Source organism: Triturus cristatus, chromosome 4_1, assembly GCF_964204655.1.
Source record: "Triturus cristatus chromosome 4_1, aTriCri1.1, whole genome shotgun sequence".
NCBI lineage: Eukaryota > Metazoa > Chordata > Amphibia > Caudata > Salamandridae > Triturus > Triturus cristatus.
The window spans coordinates 1093484362-1093500098 of record NC_140585.1 but is presented as its reverse complement, the minus strand read 5'-3'; the positions used below and the strand labels follow the sequence as shown (position 1 = coordinate 1093500098).

Here is a 15737-nt window from a genome sequence, read left to right as displayed (position 1 = left end):
GATTTAATTATTTTAACACTCCAGCCCCAAATATATGCTAAGTGGCTGACTTGTCAACTTTTCTAACCCTTCAAAGACGAGCTTGGTGGTTTGCCTGATAAGTCACTGAGGCTTTTTTTTTCTTTTGAGACCCTAAAGCCTCTTTCAATGTCTTGGCTGCTCGTTAAGATCAGTTGCTTCAGAAGCATATAGGAGGATTCCTCTACAGCATCCATCCTCCTGTACAGCAACCAGCCATTCTTAAACATGACTAATGCTGAGATCATATACTTGATGAGGAACTAGTCCTATCAAAGTTGCCTGCCTCATCTAGCTCTGAACACGGAGCTGGAATCCAGGCAGTAAGTCAACTTTCTGCAGTATGACGCACAAAGCAGGGCTTGCCTATCTAAAGCCCTTCAGTGCCATGGGAGTCTGTGGTGATATCCAGGGCCACCGCAATTTTGTGGCGGGGTTGACAAGTTTGCAGCAAGAAAAGACATATTTTGCGGCATAATCTAGTGGATTTTTTAATAGTATTACAAAATTATTTTTTCATTTTTAGGTCTCGGCTAGCGAAGGCTGCGCTTGCGTAGTCGCGCTCGCGAGATTTAACGTTTTTTAGTACAGGGCTTGAACCCGACCCTCTTCTCCATTGGCTGGCTTCCTAAACGGATGCCAGCCATTGGAGGAGAGGGGCTTCTGTCCGTTTAAGCCCCGTCTTTTTCAGATTCGGGGGCGTGTTTTTTACTTTCTTCCTCTCCTCTGAAATGTAAACATTCCAGCCAATGGGAAGAGGAGAGAAAGAAACACGCCCCCCCCCAATCCGAAAACGCCGCTGCGTTTCTCCGAGGCATTTCTGCTTGACCTCGGAGAAAGGCGGTGGTGTTCATGGCGAACAACAACCTTAAACCCCGCTTAAATGAAACCGGGCCATACTGCTCTAGGCGTTCCTTTAATAAGAGCTCAGCTGTTGTAGCTATTGACATAAAAGAAGGACAATAGGTGTACTACTGAAAAGATGCCTTCTTCTGATTGCCTCATTGCTAATATAATATTTAAAGAGCAGCAAACTGGAAGCTACTCGCCAAAAACTGATCTGAGCAGATAGCGGCATATTCTAGTGCATCGTAAAAGTTTCGTACTCCGATCATTATTTCTGTTATATGAAAAGCACAATATATGCTTGATGGAAGATCAGTTACAAACCCGAATGTATATGTGTATTTTGTAACGTGCTGTAAATTGTGATGAATCTTATAGAAGCGTTGGAAATCTAAACTTTCTATCTTAGTTGTACATAATATTAGACTTTTAAGTAGATGCAGCACTAGCTTAAGATGGCCGCCGCTATGCCTCACCGCATAAGGGAGACCTCGCCAGTCGACTGCTGCTTCAGACCACAGCTGAGCGGTGCCGGAAGTTCCGCTGGTGGTTGTCCCCGAAGCCTAGGCTTGTCATGTGATGTTGCCCGCCTGCTAGGGCCGCTGTAGAAGGACCTGAAGTGTGGTGCTGTAGGAGCGTGTGAGCGGTACAAAAGGGGGTGGTGATGGACGGAGCATCAGAACCAATCAAACACTCAACCCAGTCAACAGATCTGGGTTTGATCCATCACCGTTCTTTAGCCCACTTTGCCACCCCAGTTCAGACATGGCCATATGCAAATCAGTCTGACCCTGTGCATCATGGGAACAGTCCAGCCCGAACTGCCAAGCCATGCCTTCCCTGGACCGGAAACCAGCTTCCTAGGACCGGTTTCTGGCATTTCAGCCGTCTTCAGCCAGGCTAGCTTGAATCCAGTGGCAAAGTGAGCAAGGGACTCGCGTCTGAGCATACCCTGCCAACTTATGGCGAACAAAGTGGTACAAAAGGGGGTGGTGATGGACGGAGCATCAGAACCAATCAAACACTCACACCCAGTCAACAGATCTGGGTTTGATCCATCACCCGGCCTAGGGGGACAGACTGCCCCGCCATGGGGTGTTGCTACAGTAATGAGAACGAGGGAAACGCGCAGGTAATGCTGGGCGACCAGGGGGTGCAGGGGAACCCGGCTCTTAAATGAGGTTTAGGTGGCAGCTACAAACATGGCATAAAGTGGATAAGAGTGTTGCCTGCAGTGTTTCACATGATGCTAGGAGGAAGTGGACCAGGTGGGACTCAACGTCGTTGGCATGAGAGGAGAATTGTAAATAAGCTGGAGATGCCAGCAAGGTACAGCGCGCAGGAGCATGTTTTTTTTTTTTCCATGTATTACTTATATTAATTGCCTCTGGCAGTTCCAGGTGTTGATTGTGGAGTTGCTAGTGGGCGGGCAAAAAGTTTGCGATATGGTTCAAGATTAGACAGTGAAGTCAATGGTAGGCAAGAGATGGTAGCATAGGGAAAGTACGTGATCCTTCCTGTAAGTGAAGGAAGAAGAGAAGGGTCTCAATTTTATGCAAGAGGGGCGTGGCCACTAACTAGAGCCAATGCTATGATGATCAAGGAGGAAGTGAGGGAGAAGTCGAAAAACCAGTGGGAAATAAAATGGATGAATTTGGTGTCGACACAATAAGGAAGAAATTATATAAGGAGTGGGAAAAGAGTCGCATTCAGAGAAGCACAGCGGTTGCATAGTATTTACTGCACATCTAGACAGCACAGGTAGATTAGGTTTTTAAACGTGGACTATTTTGCTGCCAACTTTTAAAATTTGGGGTTCGTCGATTTCCTAGGTGTTAAAATAGTTATTCGTTATGGGAACATCTTTCGGCGGGTAAGAAATACAATTCATTTTAAACCATCGGCACTTTATCTGACAAGTCTTTTTACAGCTGGTAATTCATGTAAATGAAAAGATGTAAACACTTTAAAGCCTATCTTCAGGCAATAGCTGCAGTGCCTTTGCGTCTAATCCTTCATTAGTTCACTGACATTACTGCCAACTTTGCATCTATTTAGTCACAATTAATGATAACCATCTTCCTTATTAGAAACATGCCAGGCTAGTATTCTAGAAGGTAAAATCTTGATCACCCTCCTAACCTGGGGTGTCTGTCTTTCACTTTTTGGGGTCACCCTCTCAAATAGCATACTTCACCCATGCTCACAAAACAGCAAGTTTACAGATATGCAAGGATCTATTCTGCACATATTAGTAAGGTAGAATAATTAAAAGCCTGGGCAGGGTTTGGTCTATCTCTATTTTGTCATGTTCAAAGTAATTGCCTGAGCATAGGGACTAAAACAACCCTTTATCACTTATCATGAGGGCAGATCACTGCATACTGAGTGCCGTACTACTTGAGGAATTAAAAACTCACAGTGAAGGAGGGATAACAGCAGTCACATTGTATCTTTGTGTCACTGTGGAGTACAGGATCCTGTCCTCGAGCTCCCTTATCCCCTTTCTGTAAGCTGTGAGTACAAAGTCACTTCAAGAAGCTTGTTAAACATAATTCCTTAAAGTGGGCAATTCAGCATGCTTCCAATTTGTTACACTGCGTCGACCTTCTTTGGTTGCTCCTGATTTCGCCATGCCTTTTGCTTCAGAGTAATGTTGCCCTTGGGACAAGACTGTAGTCCCAGGTTTTCACACTCCTATGCCAGAGCGTTCATTAGTACACTGTTTCACACTTGTATTGCAAATTCCACACTGTATTTGCAGTATGACTTCCAGTGCTGGTAACTGTGTCACACTTGGGGCTCAGTTGAGCTGGAATTGTGGAGCAGTTAGGCCATTATATGCATGTCTTAAGGTAGTGCAGAATATATGTGCTATGCACAGTTTTAACCTTTAAGCTTTTTTGAATCCTCCATCCAACATTGTTGTACCATAGAGCTGTTCCTTGTATTATGTAGTGCTCTTATTTGTCTTCGTGTGTGTTTGCATTGTGTCTGTGTGGGCACTCGTCTATACAGATTAGTGTGTTTGTACGGATGTGTGAGTATGTGTTCATGCCTATTCATGTCTGTGTGCATGTGTGTGCCTGTTCACTAGCGGGTGCGTGTTTGTGTGTGCCTCTTCATTCGTATGAGTTTCCAGAGTGTGGGCATTGTGTCTGTGTGGGCACTCATCTATGCATATTAGTGTGTTCGTAAGGATGCGTGTATATGCGTCTGTGCCTATTCGTGTGCATGTTGTATGTGCCTATTCACACGCGGGTGTGCATGTCTGTGGTGTGTGCCTATTCATTTGTGTGTGTTTGCCCGAGTGAATGCGTTGTTTATTTCTGTGCGCCACAATTATCAATGCAGATTAGTGTGTTTGAAAGGATGTGTGTGTTTATTTTCTATGTGTGTGTAGTTACCTATATGCGTGCCTGCGTTTGCACAGCCAAAATGCATTTTTGTTTGTGTCTGTGTTATGCCGTTGTGTGCTGCGAAATGCACGCATGCGTTGTGGTTGTGTTAACTATTGTGTTAGGATTATTTTGTATCTAGAAATGCGTTTAAGCGTTGAGCGCGGTTCCTTATGCCAACGAAGGTGCACTCATATGCAGAAATGTGTGTTTGTTTAGGTTTGTGTGCGTTTCTCGTGCGTGCTTGTGAGGCTGTAAAGAAAATAAAACTTTATTAAAGATCATAACCCTAATGTGTATCCGTACTTTGCGGCGAATGGCTATACCGGTTGTGTTTGTGTATTTAGAGCAGACGATTGTCACGCCATCATAAACACCTTTTAATAACTGTGTGTGGGTGGCTCTCTTTGTGTGTGGGTTACTCTGTGAGTGGCTCTCTGTGGGTGGCTCTATTTGTGTGTGTGGCTCTGTGTATGGGCTCAAATGCAGTAGGTCTCGCATTTGAGAGTGGTTAAGCGATTGACATTGTAAAGAACGATGCAGTTTCTTTAAATGTTTTAAAAACAAAAAAATAAACAATGTCATGAGCAATGCCAATAGCTCTAACTTTAACAATGCCGAGACCATTGCATTGTAAATGCTTGTTACACATGGTACTACTGCCTGGGCAGAGATTTGACCTCATCCCTGCACAAGGCCAGCCGTCATTCACAGGCTTAGATTCAACCCGTTCTGATCCGTCACAGGCTAGGATTGGATGCAAGCGTGATTTAGCGCCTTGTCCTCAGTAATGGTAAGTGTTAATGCTAAACTTGTATTAGATATATTGTGCTGAGACAACTGGTCATGCTGACCTCCCCCCCCCCCCCCCCCCCCCCCCCCCCCCCCCCCCCCCCACTGTGACACCCCAGACTCTGGCTGTAGGTTGCTGCCCCCTTCGGAAGGGGAACTACTGTATTTCGTCTCTGGCGTAGTCGATCCAAAAGCTGTGCAGAGCTTTTGGTCCTTGACAATGTTGATCTAAATATCCTCTGCTTTGGAGGCAGTCAAGCGCAAAGGGAGAAATATGTGGATCGTGTTCTAATTTGTGGAATACCAGAAAATGTCAAACTATTAAATCCTCTGAATATCAATGCCTAGAATATGAGGTGCCTATTCTGTGCTTATTAATGCCCTGATTTAGTTAATTGATTGGTGCAGTGGTTTTTGAGGATTTTATACCCACTCTAGACATGATTTTAAAGATAGTTACTCTGTTGCATGCTAGATGGTTGTGATCGCGTTATTCTGTGGATCTGCCATATGTCATTACATTGACATTGAAACTGGTTCTTGTTCGGCCCGATGTTCTTACCTTTACATTAATGCCAAAAACACGGATTGATTTCCAAATATGAGTGTTAAAGTTAAGGTAATGCATGTCGATGATTTAGTTCCTGACCGTATTTCACATATTGATCTTGCCTTCACTAAGAGTGTTGAGACTCTTGTATAGTGCATACTTTGAACTGAGTTGCGCCAGGTCACTAGTCGAAACTGACCATGAATAAGCGCTCTGGAGCCAAGGCTGAAAGAGTGCAAGTTTCTCACAGTGGCTGTCAGTAGGTTGGCTCCTCTGCAGAGCACAGAGAGCAATGGTCCTGTATTCCAGCTGCAATTGAAATTCTGTGTAAATGTGTGTTAAGGGCGTACACAGTTGTCAAATTACTGACAAAGTTAAAATAAGAGTGCATACATGTTAGTGAATGCAGTGTATGTTTGAGAGTGGTGAAATGAAGGAGATGCGAGGAAGGTATTCAGGAGAGTGAAAAGGAGGGTACTGAAGAAGAAAGATGGGGTTTAAGATCAGCAGATGGGCGAGATGTGGAGAGAAAAGGGGCATACATGTCTAACAGAGTGCACATAACTGAAAGGAAGTTTTTAAAGAAACCAAAATACCGGTAGGGTGTCAAACAATGGCAATCACAGGAATTTAGTTTACATGTTTAAGCCAACGCCCTTTTTAGAGACCTATCCCCCTCACACATTTTTCATCCCTCTTAAAGCCCTGTCTGCACGTATTTCTGTGACTGATTGCAGCTGTTGGTGCTTCCCTCAAGCCTGATTAGAGCATATTCTATCCGTTGATGCTGCACACAGTGCAAGACACAAGTCAAGCACACACTTTAAAGGTCTTGAAGCAGTCGCACTGTACAGTTTCCACACTACAATAACTGAACATATTCATGCAGTAAGATATGGGACAGTTTTTTTTTACGTGTTTAAGTATTTTAAGACCATGTTCACAATTGCTTTAAAAAAAATGCCTTGCTTACTCACTAAAATCTTCATTAATGCACTATTTGCAATCTTTTTTCAAAATGTTTATCAGGGGGAGAGGACATCTGAGCCCCACATTTGCCCATCAAGCTCACTCACTACATAAGTCATTCCTTCTCTTTCAGCCTCACCACTTTCAAATGTCACCAGCCGCCACTTTCAAATGTCACCAGCCGCCACTGCCTTAGTGAGAGGACACCTTTATTAGTACTTTCAAATGTCACCAGCTGCCACTTTCAAATGTCACCAGCCGCCACAGCCTTAGTGAGAGGACACCTTTATTAGTGGACATAGGGAGACACTTGTTTGAAAGTGGCAAAGAAAGGGGGGGGGGGGCCAGTAATGATCTCTTATAATGGAGCACACACATGGGTGGATAACATAAAAATTAATATGGATTAAGAGGGTAGGGAACAGGTAATGTATTGCACATCTCTATTAGCTTTAGAATTTTCTAAGCAGTACGCATTTATCTGCTGACCAAATGAAAATAAGCAAGTGAGTCTGAAGTACATGCAATTTTTGCTCACAACTTTTCACTTTACTTCATAGCTTCTGCGACTGAAAATCAGGTGCCCAAAATAATGCAGCCAAAAAGGCTGCTGATCAGCAACAGCAATGGAAGGTAATTGATAAATGTGATAAATTCATGAGTATGTATTTTGCAACCAGAACTAGAAATTTTTGGATGTGGCTTCAATAAGTCTTTTGTATATCCTATCCCGAATGTAGTTCTTTAATGTTATATTCTTTTTGTGTAGCGAACAGTTTCATATTCTCCTTTATACACATTCATTTAACTTTAGTTCCACAATATAGAATGGCGTCATGAACAGAACTTAATGCATAGCAAATACTGCAGTTCTATGCAAGTCTTGTAGCAGTTTCCTTTTTGGCGGATAGTGACTTGCATCCTGGCTCTGCCTTTCTGTAGTCCTTCATTTTCACTTAAATTGAACGGTCTACTTTAGCCCCCAGTGCTTGCAACTGTTCATAGTGGAAGGGCCTTGCAGCTTCCTGCACATTTTGGAACCTACTCTTTCTCCTCTTTAAACCTATGTGACCCATTTTTATGGTCTATCTTGACTGTGCAGTTGTAGCCAAACAATTGTGTGCGTCACCAGGAGAGGGCTTTAGCTTCACCTACATGTTGGTCAGGAGTACATGTTTTAAGTGGCGGAAATTGTGTGCTTCCGCCAAAAAAGTCCTTGCCCTCCCCACAGCTGTGATCAATTTGCTTTTATCTAACTTTCTGGGACACACACGGCATTGTAATGCTATTGAAGTACCTTGCGGTGTTTTTCTTTGGCACGGAGGGAAGTAGGGCTGTTATTAACTTGCCTTAATATTTCTCTGGCTTGACAGTGCCTTCATAGGCCAGACCTATTGACTTTGCCAATACTCATTTCCTCATGCACTCCAAACTACCCAAAGCAGTACCAAAGCTTTGGTTCTGTATTTATTTCCTTTGCATTCACCAGTTTTCAGCTTTTGCAGACTCGCAGGACGCGTGTGAGGAAGCTAAACACTCGCTGCTCCTGACAGCCTGAACTTGGGTAGAATTTGCATAATTACTTTTGCGCTAACTTGGCTTTTTACTGTGTGCTCGCAGATTAGCTTTTTAATTAAGTTTTAAAACTGCACCTACCTCATTCATAGCCGGTCCCCGGTCCACCGCAGGTTTATCCCGATTGATGTGGAGGGTTTAGGCTACTTCCGGCCACGAGGAGGTTGGTGTTCTAGCGGCCCCTACCTCCCGCGATTAAAACCAGATGCCTTGCCAAAGGCAAGCCCGTCTGTGCCCGGACGAGACCATGGGCCACTACCCCAGGCCCAAAAATCATTAAAGCACCTTTTCCAAATAAGATATTCCTCCGCACAGCTGCTGAACTATCGCAGTATGCCCCAGTCTGAGTGAGTGTCTCGATCCACTGTATGAAGCTACTAAATGCACTTGCTGTAGCTTTATATTTGACAAATCTCCTCCAAGAGAGCTGAGTAGCTCAGAATATTTCTCCCCCCCCCCCCCCCCCCCACAGGACAACTGTCCCTCACTACGTTACAAGTGCGCTAGTATAGCTTTTACCTTCTGGAATATTAATTGTCGTTCCCTCCCCAAACATAAAATGGACTTCTACGAACTATTAAGTAGTGTACAGCCTGATGCCATCTTCCTAACTGAAACATGGCTGCATACGAGCTCTGGCCCGGATGTAGCTTCTGCTTTACCCTCTAACTTTCCTATAGTTAGGATAGATGGAGAACTCAAGATATGGGGTGGCGTTGCCATAATTTAAAAAAAACTCATATTCATGTAAATTGGAAGCACTCCCTTTCAAGGGATGAGGCAGGCCTTTTTAAACTTGTGTTGACCCCTCATTTTACCTTATCTGGTATTCTTGTCTACCGCCCACCTGGCCCGTTGGCCCCCTGGGCCGTTTCATTTCCCCTCATCTCCTTAAGGCGGCAAACTTTACTATCCTGGGTGACCTTAACATTCACTTGGACAACCCTACATGCTCCATCAGTAGCGTACTGATTGCCGACCTTGCAGCAATGAATCTGCGGCTTTGTAATACGGGTCCTACTTATATGGCAGGCCATCTACTGGATCCCATTTTTTCCAACCTCTTATATTCAATCTCTACCATCTCTCCCTTTATGCTGGTCCGATCACTATGCAGTCAAATTTTACTGCACTGTCCCAGCTTATCTGACCTCAGCCATTTTTGGTGTACCGCAGAAATCTAGGAATTGGAGCAAATTAGATATGACCTCTTTCAATAAGCTCATTTGCGATATATATACCATAATTGGATTGCCAAAGCAATTGACAATTGTCTTCCTATTTCAATGAAAGACATACAATCATCGCTCTCCTGCCCCTTGGTTTACGGAACAATTCAAATTAGAAAAAACTAAATGCAAAACCCTAGAAAGAGACTGGAAGAGAAATTACGCAACTGATTACAAACTAAAATATAAAAAGGCCTCAAAAGAATATCAAGCCCTTTGCAAATTTGCTCGCGCAAGCATGTTGCATCCACCATTTCCAATGCACAGAACTGTTGGCGAACCTTGTTCACAATGGTTAAAAGCTCAGGCTCAGACACTCAACCCACGCCTCCAGTGTTAGATAGATCTCAGTGCGATGACCTCACTAATCTCTTTGTGAACAAAGTAAAGCATATTCACTCCATGCTTAGTAGCTCTCAGACAGTCCTGCCTATGCAGCAAAAATACAGTCCTGAGTCCATTGATATGACAGAACTCACCAACAAACTGCAATCTTGGTCACTATTAGATATTAATTCAGTCAAGAAAATCTTGGGTAGTATTAAATCAGGTTCCCCTCGGGACCTTCTACCTTCCATGGTGTTGCAACAACTTGACACGTCTTATCTTAAATTAATCATGGACCTTCTTAACGCCTCCATACAGGAAGCAATTGTTTTACCTGAATGGAAGCACACCATGATCCTTCCATTTCTGAAGAAGGCCAACGCTGACCCTGCCCAACCTTCCAACTTTAGACCGATCTCCCTACTTCCGATATATTCCAAAATCTTGGAAAAGCATATCAATTCTCAACTTACACAGTCTGTTGTATCTTCCAATTTCCTACATGGATCCCAGTCTGGGTTTAGAACCGGCTTCTCAACAGACAACGCTACTGGGTGTTACGGAAATTCTGAGATATCACTTGGATATGGGGGATACAGCAGTCCTCCTATTACTCTACTTAAGCGCTGCTTTTGGCATGGTGTCTTAAAAACCATGTTAATAAAATCCCTCCAATTCCTCGGTATTTCTGGCTCAGCATTGGACTGGCTGACGTCCTTTCTCAACAATCGCAAATTTTTTCTTCTGCTGCCAACTCCAAACCTCATCCCCCCCCCCCCCCCCCACTATGGGGCCCCCCCAGGGCTCTATTCTTAGCCTGCTGCTCTTTAATATCTACGTCAAACCACGGGCGGCCATCACAGAGGAGGCTGGGTTGTCTTTTTTCTTACGCAGACAACACCCAGATTATCTTCTCGCTTTCTGCTGAGAAGGCGTCTGGTCCATCAGTGCTTCAGCACGGCCTAAGACAAATTGCAGCATGGATGCAGATTAATATGCTCAAACTTAATGGCGATAAGATTAGGTCCTCATTCTGGGGAAAAATAAAGACCTATGGGGTCCCCAGCATTGGTCTACCTAAATGGGAGCCCCACCCCTACCCACCCAACAAGTCTGTAATTTGGGCTTCATTATTGACTATCAGCTGTCTGAGACAGCAAGCAGTAAAGGTTGCGGCTACCTACTTTACTGTATTGAAATGGCTGGATGCTTCCTTACTCCACCCAAAGAACCGTGGTCCAGGTGCTCGTGACCTCAAGAATTGACTATGGTAACATCCTCTATCTATGGGTCAACAAGGATGTATTACAAAGGCTGCAGATGGTAAAGAATGCTGCGGCTAGTGTACTCTGTCGAATTCCCAAAGCTACTTCCATCTCTAGCTATCTACGCGATCTTCATTGTCTGAAAGTGGAAAGCAGAGTTAAGTTCAAAGCCTTGAGCTTTTTTTTTTAAGATAAAGTTCGGCACTGCTCCCCAATATCTGCAAGCCTTAGCCCAGCCCTACCAACTTTCGCGCCTGTTACGCTCCACAAACCAGGAAACATTTTTGGTTCCCAGGGTTAAACTTTCACAGATGGGCGGCCGCTCGCTTGCCTTTCTTGGCCCTACTCTATGGAAAACTCTTCCCCATCCCCTCGTCACGAAACAAGCTTTGCAAACTTCCGCAAAGGTTTAAAGACATGGCTGTTCAACCAATAATACCATCACTGTCTTTTGTACTCTTCATGCTGGCGCTGGGAAACCCTTTTTGGTTAGCTGTGCTTTTTCCAAAAATAATTTTACATAACCGACATGTCTGTGCCGCATTCCAGGTGCCAGGACCACAGACTTTAGCAGATTGGCACAAAGCACTTATGTGCCATTGGTATCCATTTATCTGATCTGCCTGTGAGCCTCGTTTCATACTTTATTGTAGCTGAGAAGTATTGTACACTAATATAGACTAAAATGCCTCACCTCCGTGAATGGTGCCATTGTTTCCAAGTACTCTGCATACATGTTAATCTGGGTCTTTGCTATTTCTTGCTCTAGGCTGACTCTTCTGGTAACAAGAAGTGTCACTAGGCTTGCAAAGATTATTGGGATCAACCTCCCTTTGGTTGTGTATGTGTGGTGTTTTTTCTTCATTCATTTTATTTATTTTTGCTTTAAGGGCCTATTTCCCAGAGGAAGATTGACATTGCTTCAAATGTGGTCTTTCTTGGACTCCAAGCAGAGACGTGTCACCCAAAAAACTAGGCCCTTGTTGAATCTCTTCTTACTGTAGTGTCAAAAGATTCCCACTTATATAAATTGTGGTAGGCACGCCTGATGTCTGTCCTCGCACTGAAATACAGCAGGCTATGAGGGGGTATTTAGTCTAAATGAGAATTGTGTTCATCCTACTTCTAATAGTGTATGTAGGATAGTTTTGCAAACTGTTTGTCCTTCTATTTGGCTGCCAGAAGTTGATCTGATTCAATCTGCATAATTGGGTTTGTTGGCTTTCTTCATAACCTGGCTCTGGTGTTTGAGTTGGTGATGCAATGTTAAAAGAATGTTCTACTAGCAGAACATGGATTTCTCTTCTTATCCCACCGTCCCAACTAATTCAATAAAAAAATCTACTAAGTACACACATGCACCACACATTATCTTTAGTTTATTCTTGCTTTATGCAATTGTCACCCAAGTTGTTACTAATCAGAAATTTTCCTCCTGTTTTATAAAAATGTAGTGTTAAAACCTCAGCTAAACTCCCATGGCTGTCTTAATCTCCATTTAACATTGCTTCTGCTCTTTGTTTCTTAAAATGTAGAGGAAAGGGTTAACAAGTCTGAAGATTTAGGTGGTCTTTGTCTTTCTCTTATGCTGCTTGTAAAACACATTTCATGAATTGGAAATAAACTGGCTATTTTTCTTGTAGTGCTGTTGCTCCTACCACCCCTCTTAGACCGTCATCTGTTGGGACACAGCCACATTCTAGTTTCAGTACAAGAACTGTTTCGGTTCTCTCCAGTACAAAACGTGCATCTGCTTTACCTACTCCGTTTGGCCGAAAGTTGTCTGCCATCCCATCAGTGACTCCTAAAACACTGCCCAGATCTTTTTCCTCACCACACCTTCTGGATCCCGAATTAACAAAGGCATCCTCAAAAAAGGCAACAAAAAATGGGTAAGCGTCTTCAAATATGTATGCATCTACATGAAATGGCACCAGTACATTATGCTGGATCTTGCAGTCATGAGACCCTGTACACCTTTTATTTAGTCTGCTGCTGATGCCTTTATTTGATGGGGGGGATAATAAGGGTGCCAGTTGTTAAAATGGCAACCCTCAATGATAGAGTATATAAAGTAATACTGTCTGGTTTAAAGGCTCCCTGTTAATGAGCGAGCCAGATGACTTTAATCATTGTACGTCAACCATTTCACTATTGATATTGAAGATTTAGTTCTCCCTTCTAGGTCAGTAATTTGCATCTGTTGCCAGTCTTTCCCTGTATATTTTTCTTTTCTTTTGAAGGCCTGTCTTATGACTTCTTTTTTAACTTAAAAATTTGGTCTTTGTCAAAGTTACCGGTCACAATTAAAGTGCTTTTGATGCATGTTATTAGTATACCCATAAGTGATAATGTAGTGAACAAAATGGAACTCCTGGTTTGCACAAAATGCAACTTTTTGTTTTGCAAGCAATTTTACTTGCCCACAGCATTTCAGTTTAAGGTGAATGGAAAACATAAAGCTCATGCTAGGATGCTACTGCATTGAGATAGCAAGTTGTTTCAAATGAAGAATGGGCAAGTAAATCTAAGTTATAGTGCTCATTGACCCAGGAAATTCAGTATTTGTCTTGCAGATTGGCCTAGAATGTATTTTAATAATGCAGTAATAGTTCATTGTATGCCCATTTCCATAAAAAAAATCTTGAGTCAGTGTATTTATATTTTTTAACTGTATGATTTATAGTACATAACCAATAAGGCTATTCATAAATTGCTGTGTTCAATCCGTGATTTCGTTTCTGTATGTATGCTGCCTTTTCTTTTTGCTTTTTATTGTGTTTCCATTTCCCCCTGTTAAGGTCTTCATTGCTGCAACATTGTGCCCTTTTTTCAACCCAGTAGATATTACCAAATGGAATAGTTTTTCTTAAGTGTTTCTGCTTTTTAGAGTATTTGAAGTTGTGTGAAATGTATAAATTCTAGCAGCTTTGATTTCCCCGTGCAAACACAATAAAACATGCTATTTTTAATATCTATTTTAAGAATATCTTTTCATGATTTTTATGATGGGTATGGGTGAGACCAGGTCTCAGTAGAGGCCTTAGAAGCTAAAGTCATCAGTAGAACATCCCCAATATAGTGTCCATGGTTGTTTTAGCGTTGGTCAGGATCCGACTCTACCACAGAGATGAGATGTGGTGATAGATGTGGAATAGACACAATAGGCTAAGATCCTATGTATGTACACTTGGCACATCTGGAAGCTAGCAAGTTGTAGCATGTTGCGGTTGTATGTTTTGGAGTTCTCTTCTGTAGGTGTTGCTCTTCTAATAAACACTTAAACTCTTGTCAATTCCCACCCAGTTCCAGCCCATGATACTAGGGGACCCGGTCAGCTTAAGACTTTAACTACGGTAACAATTCGTACCGTAGCTACCATACTTCCAAATCAGAACACAGCTGAAAAACTAACTATTCAGACTACTTCAGTAGAAATAAAATCATTTCCTCATCAAGCTTTAAGTTCATGAAACATAGGTATACTCCAGTTCTTAGAAATTAAAATGTTTCAGAAATGTAATTGGCTTTCGATCTAATTTTCTTGAAAAAGTTAGGATGAGCCAATTTAAAAAAAAAATATCTTGTTTTCCTAGCTTCAGTCATATTGCCAATTAGGATCTTCATTCCATACTCGTTCTTTGTTGATAAACCTCCAAAGATGCCCTCAAAAAGCCACTATATTATGTAACTTAATTTAAGTTAGTAGCCAACCTCATTTTGGGTATGTCCTTTGTGAGAAGTTGGCCTGGTATATGCTGCCCACTAATTAAAGTGGGCACCTTGCACCAGTCCAAACTACCCATATGATGTAAGAGTTCAAAGATGACCCTTAGAAAGCTATCCTAGTGGTAGCTGTGCAGAGCAGCCTTCAGGCTTAATCCTGAAGGAATGTAAAGCAGCTTGTTTTACCAGAATATCACCTCCTATATTGACTAAATGATAGGAGAACCGCACAGTAGTTATATAAAAAATATGTATTTATTAATATAACACTCTGTAGTATCCTCTAAACGAGGATAGAACACAAAGCACACAATACGAGATCAGTAGAACAATGGGTTCCAGGGGGAGACCAAACCATGTAATAAAATAGTGGTATAACAATCACGACTTGAGTTCAGACAGTCTAGAGCACGTAGAATCTTTGGGACCCCAAGGTGAGTAGATCGGGACCCCATGGAGGACGGGTGCAGTGTGCGAACACCACCACCGTACAATTTAATGGGGAAGTTGCGGTTTTAAAGTTTAGGGACTCTTCTAGGAGGACTTCGAGCAAACTCTTTGGAACTTAAGAGGTTGGAGAGCCACCCCACCCGTGGATACCATAGTACCAGAGTTACCTATCCCAGAGGATCCGGGTGCATAGGTCTGGAGTGGTGTCGGAAACTGCTGTTGTTCTCAATGGAGGGCTGTGAAGTAGTGCTGCATTGAAGGTGAAAAAGGTCCAGAGGAATCCAAGCTTGGATTCTGTAAGGAAGGAACCTGAAAGCAGAGGGGACAGAGTCTGGATCACTTCAGGGTGACCAGGGGCTCGGTAGACGAATGCCCACTGATTTCTGGTGCTTCAGGTGCGAAGAAGGGGTGCTTGAGACTGCAGCCACGAGGACCAGGAGACTACTACGACCAGGAGCCGGAGGTGAGCATTCCCACAAAGGATGTCGAGTGCTGAAGGGTCAGTGTCCGGCTGGATCACCAACAAGCCTTGGCAAAAGCAACCCATGCAGAAAGGTCAAGCAGGTTACAGTGTGGAGCAGCAAGGTCCTGG

General features: G+C 43.0%; 1 protein-coding gene across 1 annotated transcript in view; it reads left to right on the top strand.

Moving 5' to 3' along the window:
• GTSE1 (G2 and S-phase expressed 1) overlaps positions 1-15737 on the top strand; it is a 289654-nt gene that overhangs the window by 202369 nt on the left and 71548 nt on the right. Inside the window, exons 8-9 of the mRNA XM_085654085.1 lie at positions 7134-7206; positions 12613-12861. Of these exons, the coding sequence (XP_085510211.1) occupies positions 7134-7206; positions 12613-12861 (322 nt within the window). The remainder of the gene's footprint in view (positions 1-7133; positions 7207-12612; positions 12862-15737) is intronic.